General features: G+C 56.5%; 4 protein-coding genes across 4 annotated transcripts in view; 2 read left to right on the top strand and 2 right to left on the bottom strand.

The window, feature by feature from the left end:
- Nucleotides 1-380: 380 nt before the first annotated feature.
- Nucleotides 381-2,376, bottom strand: ETH_00004270 (PEK kinase, putative; the record flags this gene model as incomplete). The annotated part of the gene is made up of 4 exons (XM_013377432.1): nucleotides 381-773; nucleotides 1,316-1,602; nucleotides 1,869-1,983; nucleotides 2,305-2,376. The coding sequence occupies 4 exons, from the start codon at nucleotides 2,374-2,376 to the stop codon at nucleotides 381-383; spliced, it is 867 nt and encodes a 288-aa protein (XP_013232886.1).
- Nucleotides 2,377-2,890: 514 nt separating this feature from the next.
- On the top strand, nucleotides 2,891-3,837 carry ETH_00004275 (uncharacterized protein; the record flags this gene model as incomplete). Its single annotated transcript, XM_013377433.1, has 2 exons — nucleotides 2,891-3,287; nucleotides 3,545-3,837. 2 exons carry the CDS (start codon nucleotides 2,891-2,893, stop codon nucleotides 3,835-3,837), a joined length of 690 nt encoding a protein of 229 aa, XP_013232887.1.
- Nucleotides 3,838-3,878: 41 nt separating this feature from the next.
- ETH_00004280 (uncharacterized protein) lies at nucleotides 3,879-4,419 on the bottom strand (the record flags this gene model as incomplete). Its single annotated transcript, XM_013377434.1, has 2 exons — nucleotides 3,879-3,902; nucleotides 3,988-4,419. The coding sequence occupies 2 exons, from the start codon at nucleotides 4,417-4,419 to the stop codon at nucleotides 3,879-3,881; spliced, it is 456 nt and encodes a 151-aa protein (XP_013232888.1).
- A 1,211-nt stretch (nucleotides 4,420-5,630) lies between these two features.
- Nucleotides 5,631-6,824, top strand: part of ETH_00004285 (uncharacterized protein) — a gene marked incomplete at both ends in the record, with an annotated part of 3,261 nt that continues 2,067 nt past the window's right edge. The window contains one exon of the mRNA XM_013377435.1: nucleotides 5,631-6,774. Within this exon, the coding sequence (XP_013232889.1) occupies nucleotides 5,631-6,774 (1,144 nt within the window). The remainder of the gene's footprint in view (nucleotides 6,775-6,824) is intronic.

The raw sequence follows: 6,824 nt of genomic DNA on the forward strand, positions 1-6,824 counted from the left end.
GCTGCTGCTGCTGCTGCTGCTGCTGCAGTTCAGGGCAAATGCCTAGGGGTTTGCCAGGGCATTTCTGGCTGGTTGAAGCCCTTGTGGCCCTTCTGGTGTCTCGGCTGCTCCAGAAACAGCAAACAAGACTTGAGAGCAGCATTATTGATTTCTATGAAGGGGTGCTGCAGCAGCACTTCTGCTGTTGGCCGTTTGCTGCTGCTGCGCTGCAGGCAGCAGGCCAGGAAGTCCCTGCGCTCGCAGCACCCGCAGCTGCAGCAGCAGACTCTCCCTCCCAGCTCTTTACTACATTTTGTAGTTTTGTTTTGCTTTTATTACTTCAGTTACTTTGCTGCTGCTGCTGCTGCTACGGTGGCTGCTGCTACTTATGTTTTAACTGCTCATGCTGCTGCTCCTGCTGCTGCTACGGCAGCTGCTACTACTTCTGTTGTAACTGCGGCTGCTACTGCTGCTGCTCCTTCTGCTAAGGCGGCTGCTGCTTCTGCTACAACTACTGCTGCTGCTGCTGGTCCTGCTGCTCCTGCTAAGGCGGCTGCTGCTTCTTTGGTTGTAACTGTTGCTGCTGCTGCTTCTTCTGCTACGGCGGCTGCTACTTCTTCTGTTATACTTGCTGCTGCTGCTGCTGCTGCTGCTGCTGCTGCTGACTTGAAGTGTGGGGACATGCTGTTGAGCTTGTCTCGAATTTTGGGATTTGTTTTTGCTTCTGCTGCTACTTTGTCTGGCCAGGCCTTCGAAGTTATGTTGCGCATCACCTCTTCCTCCTGCACCATGCACTGCAGCAGCAGCAAACGCAGCAGCAGCAGCAGCGGCAGCAATAGCAGCAGAAGCAACAGCGCCGAAGGCAGAAATTGTAGCAGTAGCAGCAAAGAACGAAGAGAGGTTTCCAGATACCTGCTGCAGCGTCACTACCATCATTCGCAGCAGCAGCAGCAGCAACAGTAGCAGCAAAAGCAGCAGCAGCAGCAGTAGCAGCAAAAGCAGCAGCAGCCGCAGCAGCAACTGTTCAAACACCATCTACAACTCCCATAGCAGCAGCAGCACCAGCCCGCCATGAGTAACAGCAGCGGCAGCAGCAGCATGAGAAGCAGCAGTGTCAGCTTTAGCAGCAGCAGCATGAGAAGCAGCAGTGTCAACTTCAGCAGCAGCAGCGCATGCAGCAGCATCGATGTCAGCTACAGCTGGCACTGCTGCTGCTGCAGGCGAATGCTGCTGTCGCCTCGTTGGTGGTGCCGGATTGCTGCAGCAACTGCTGCTGCTGCTGAAGCTTCTGCAGGGCCTGCAGCAGCAGCAGCAACAGCAGCAGCAGCAACTGCACCTGGGAGCCAAAGGGCGGGGCCTTGAAGTACAACTCGAAGGCCAAAATCCCCAGCATCCAAATATCACTTTTTTCGTCAAAGCTGCTGCCGATGCCGCTGCTGGCGTTTCTGAGGGCCTCTGCTAGCTGCTGCTGCTGCTGCTGCAGTAGCAGCAACTGCTGCTTCTGCTGCTCAGTCGGAGGCTCCGAAGCCTGCTGCTGCTGCTGCTGCTGCTGCTGCAGCTGCCGCCGACGCTCAGCAGCCATGCAGCGCATCCGAGCCAGACACTGCTCAGGGGAAAAGTAATCTGGGCGCAGCAGCAGCAGCACTTCCAGCAGCAGCAGTGCAGCAGCAGCAGTGCAGCAGCAGCACTGCAGCAGCGGCACTGCAACAGCACCACCGTAGCAGGAGCTGCAGCAGCAGCTGCAGCAGCAGCTGCAGCAGTAGCGGCCTGCTGCATTTTTCAGTCCGGTCCCGCCACTGCGTGGCAGCCCTCAACCCAAACCCCCAACCCCAAACCCCAACCCCCAAACCCCAAACCCTAAACCCCAAACCCTAAACCCTAAACCCTACCGCAAGTTCCTCTGTTGATGGAAACCCCCCTCTTTCTGTGGGCGCCGCCAATGTGGGCCGATAAGCCAAAGTCCGCCAGCTTCAGCTGGCCGCGTTCGTTTACGAGAACATTTTCCTAAAAATAAATAAATGAATAAATAAATAAATAAATAAATAAATAAATAAATAAATAAATAAATAAATTGTAAAGGATGGGGCTGCAGCGAGCGCAAACTTGAAGCAGCAGAGTCCGCCGCGCAGCAGCCGTTCAAAAACTAGTGTTTAGGGTTTAGGGTTTAGGGTTTAGGGTTTGCGGGCAAATCCATTTCGCTGCAGCCGTTCGCCGACTAGAGATTAGTCTCTCGGGTCTAGGGTTTTGAGCTTGCGCATTTAGGGCTTAGGGTTTCGCAATTAGGGTTAAGGGTTTAGGGTTTAGGGTTTAGGGTTTAGGGTTTACGGGTTTGATGTCTAAGTGGGCAATGCGCTTGTCGTGGCAGGTGCGAATGGCCCAGGCGATTTGAAAAGCCATTCTGCAGCAAACGAAAAACAAATAAATATTTATTTAATTTATATTTATTTATTTATTTATTTATTTATTTACTATTTATTTATTTATTTATTTACTTCTTTTCTTATTTATTTCGTGCTGCTGCAATTTGAAGCCCATGAGCGACACTAGAAGCAGAGATAGCCGCGCCAGCCCGCAGCGCCAAACCCTAAACGCTAAACCCTAAACCCTAGACCCTAAACCCTAAACCCTAAACTCTAAACTCTTATTTGCAGACCCCAAGCCCAAGCGTTAGTCCCGACCACATAAGCTCCAAACTCTAAACCCCAGACACCAAAGCCTAGACCTTCAATGCCCAGCCCCAAGCTTTAAACCGTAAACCGTAAACCCTAAACCCTAAACCCTAAACCCTTACCTAGCCACCTCGACCTCGCTAAACCCTTGTTCAGTTTGATCCAGCAAAGTAAAAAGATCGCCTTGATGGCAATACTCCATCACTAAGAAGACAGTAGACGCGGTTTGAAACCAGCCGTACATGCTGCAGCAGCAGCAGCAGCAGCAACAACAGCAGCAGCAGCAGCAACAGCAGCAGCAGCAGCAGCAACTCAAGGGGAGGCTGTTCTTGGCTTTTCTCGCTTGGCATTTGATGGGGAGCAGCAGAGGTGTAGAAGACCAAGAGACTCAAGGGAAGCAGAGGCAGCAAGACACGCAGCATAGCAGCAGCAGCAGCAGCAGCAACAGCAGCAAGAGGAGCTGCAGCGGCGGCAGCAGCTCTGCAGCAGCAACGACAGCACGAGGGCGAGCGCAGCTGCACTGCCGCCATCGCCCACTCCAGGAGAAAGCGCCCAAGCAGCAGCAGCAGCAGCAGTGTCAGCAGCAGCAGCAACAACAGCAGCAGCAGCAGCAGCAGCAGCTGAGGCTTGCCAGCAAATGTGGGGGTGTTTGAGGTGCGCCTGCAGCTCCACTTCCTTCCGCAGCAGCGCCTCGTTGCCGCCCCTGCAGCGCAGGCCCGAAGGCAGCGCAGCAGCAAATAATAATTAATTTAAAATAAATAATATTTAATTAAAAATAAATAATAAATAATAATAATTGAAATGAATAAATGTTCAATGGTGCGCAATCAGGGCAAATGGAGAGACAAAGAGACAGGCAACAACAGCTTCAGAGGCGGCGTGCTGCCAAGCCGCAGCAGCAGCAGCAGCAGCAGTAGCGGCAGCAGCAGCAGCAGCAGCGGCAGCAGCAACAGCAGCAGCAGCAGCGACAGCAGCAGCAGCAGCAGTTGCAGCAGCACCTGATCAGGTGGGCCTTTGTGATGCACTTCAAGACACAAATGAATCCGCTGCGCCGCTCGCGAGCCAAGAATACGCTCCCCTGAGCCCCGTCGCCCTGCAGCAGCAGCAACAGCAGCAGCAGCAGCGGCAGCAGCAGCGGCAGCAGCAGCAGCAGCGGCAGCAGCAGCAGCGAGAGGGCACAGCTGTATGAACTTCGCGGGACACCAGTGGCCACAGAAGCAGCACCGGTCCTCACACAACCAAAACCAACGGCAGCTGCAGCAGGTTCAGCAGCAGCAGCAGCAGCAATGGCATCGCCAGCAGCAGCAGCAGCAGCAGCAGCAGCAGCAGCTTGTCGCACTAGATAACCTCCAATGTCGAAGTCCCTTAGGGAAAAGCGGTAGGCGTGGAGGCCACACTGCAGCGACACATCTTCTTCAATGGCTGAGGGCTGCGCCTGCTCGCTGCTGTCTCGCCTTCTGCTGCTGCTGCTGCTGCTGCAGGCGGTGCTGCTGCTGTAGGCGCTGCTGCTGCTGCAGGCGGCGCTGCTGTTGCAGCAAGCTATGTTCTCCTTCGAGCTCGCCTTGTGGCTGCAGCAGTTGCTGCTGCTGCTGCTAGGGGCCCCCGATTTTTCTGCTGCTGTTGTGTCCTTCTGCAGGCTGCTCGCACACATTTGGTGCTGCTGCTTCTGCTGCAGCAGCTGTTGCTGCTGCAGCTTATGCAGCGGCTGCTGCTGCAGCAGCTGTGGCTGCTGCTGAGTGGAGTTGGAGCCAGCCGACCCCAGCCCCGGCATTGCTTCTTTGGGATCCGGGAAATGCTGCTGTCTTCTGCTCGCTGCTGCTGCAGATGCTGCTGCCGCTGCTGCTGCTGATGCTCGTGCTGCACCGCGGGCTACAGGAAGCTGCAGTTGCTGCTGCTGTTGCTGCTGCTGCTGTTGCTGCCGCTGCTGCTTGAAGTGCTGCTTGCGCTACCTAGCGATGGTGCTGCTGCTGCGCCTTTGCGGGCGGGCGAGCCTATTTAGCTGCAGCAGCAGCAGCAAGACCGAAGCAGCTGCTGTCGTGCTGCTGCAGCGCAGCAGCAAGGAAGCCTGTACACTGTGGGGCCGCTGCTGCTGCTGCGCTGGCCTTGGGGGAGCCTGGGGAGAGTTGGGTGGAAGCGGAGAGGTGGAGGCGCCGCTGCTGCAGCTGTCGTTGTTGTTGTTGCTGCTGCTGCTGCTCCATTTGAATTTCAGTAAAAAATCCAGAAGAAGACAGGCAGGGGCACGGAGCAGCAAATTGCCAGTTCCCTCTTTCGGGAGGTGTTGATGAGGGTCGGTGGCGGTGGCTTTGCTGCTGCTGCTGCTGCTGCTGCTGTTGCTGCTGCTCAGTCAATGAGCGCCTGCCTCTATTTCACTGCTTTAATTTCCGTTTTAATCTAATAATTAGACGGCTCTGCTGCAGCTGTTTCCATTAGCATGCGGCGCGATTTGAGTAGAAGCTTCATGCAGCAGACAATCCTTTCAGCAGCAGCAGCAGCAGCAGCAGCAGCAGCAGCAGCAGTAGGATGGCGGGTGACCTGCAGCAGCAACCCTGCGATGCTCCTGTCAATGAGACCTAAATTTGGAGCCAAACTTTTGCACACTAACAAATTCTAAAGAGTTCCTGCTGCTGCTTCGCTGCAACGGAGCAGTTGCAGCAAGATCTGCCTTTGAGGTCCAGCGGCTGCTGCTGCTGCTGCTGCTGCTGCTGCGGCTCTTTCTCGCTGCTGCTACCGCCGCGGAGGCACACAGTTGAGTCCCTAGCAGTTTAACTTCTGCCAGTGGGCATAATGTATCTGCTGCTGCACTTGCTGCAGCAAAACAGCAACTGCGGCGACCGCCGCAGCAGCAGCAGCAGACGACAGGTCAACTCAAGTGGCTTACGCTAGTGCTGCAGCGACGACACACGCTGCTGCTGCGTTTGCTGCTGCTTCTGCTGCTGCTTCTCCAGTTATTTCACCTGCTGCTGCTGCTGCTGCTCATGCAGCATGGCCATTTCGGGGTTAGGGCCCCAGTCGCCCGAGCAGCAGCTGCTGAGGCCTGTTGCTGCTGCTCCTGAGGAAGTTGTTGCAGCAGCTCCTCTAGATGCAGTCAATGGCGCTGCTGCAGCAGCTCCAGAAGAGCCGCCCGCAGCAGCAGCAGCAGCAGACAGCAACGGCGTTGTTCCCGCGGAAGAACCAGGAGCAGCAGCAGCAGCAGCAGGCTCAAAGGATGCAGCTGCTGCTCCGCCGGCAGCACCTGCTGCAGCAGACGCACTAGCAGCACATCTTCATGAACCGGATGACAGCGAGCTTCCCTCCCCAGCAGCAGCAGCAGCGGCAGCAGCAGCAGCAGACGGAACCCGAAGCAACAAAAGGGGCTTCTACCGTTGCTGCAGAACAGCAGAAAGGGAACCAGCATTTTGCTGCCCTTGTCATGCCCTTTCTTCGTGCTGCTGCCTGAGGCGCCGGCGCGGCCGGCAGCAGCAGCTGCTGCCGAAGCAGCAGCAGCACCAGCAGCAGCAGCGAAGGCGTGGTGAGCCCCCGGGCTTCTTTCGCCCCGATGATGGCAGCAGCAACAGCAGCAGGAGCTTTCAAGAAGATGTATTGGGCTCTGGGGCGGCTTCGGAAGCAGCAGAAGTAGATGCAGCGGAGCTGCTTGCTGCAGCAGATCCAGCAGCAGCGGCTGCGAAAGCAGCAGCAGCAGAATCTGCTGCTGCTGCTGCGCTGCAGCTGGGGTGGTCCCTCCCGCCCCTGGGACTCCATGTGGTGTCTGCTGTTTCTTATGGGGGGCTTCTGTCTCGCCCCACAGATATAATAGTAATTGAAATCGCACATGCTGCTCCTGCTGCTGCTGCTGCTGCTGCTGCTGCTGATGATGATGATGATGCCCGCAATGGGCTGCCTTGGCGGCAGCACTCCGCGCCGGTGCCTGCTACGGTGTCGGAGGACGGCTTCTGCTGCAGCCCTCAGCAGCAGCAGCAGCAGCAGCAGCAGCAAGAGTGGCAGTGCGTGTGCTGCTTCTACGCGTACATGGAGCGGCAGCAGTACAGCGAGCTGCAGCGGCGGGTGCAGCGGCTGTACCCTAGGGGGCCCCCCTTGAGAGACAAAGGGGGGCCCCCCAGTCGCTGGAGTCGTTTGGAGTCTCGCTTGAGTACTTTGAAGCCTTCGCGGCTTCCTGCTGCTGCTGCTGCTGCTGCTGCT

The sequence above is a fragment of the Eimeria tenella genome, genomic scaffold (genome assembly GCF_000499545.2).
Source record: "Eimeria tenella Houghton genomic scaffold, Eth_scaff50, whole genome shotgun sequence".
NCBI classification, from domain to species: domain Eukaryota; phylum Apicomplexa; class Conoidasida; order Eucoccidiorida; family Eimeriidae; genus Eimeria; species Eimeria tenella.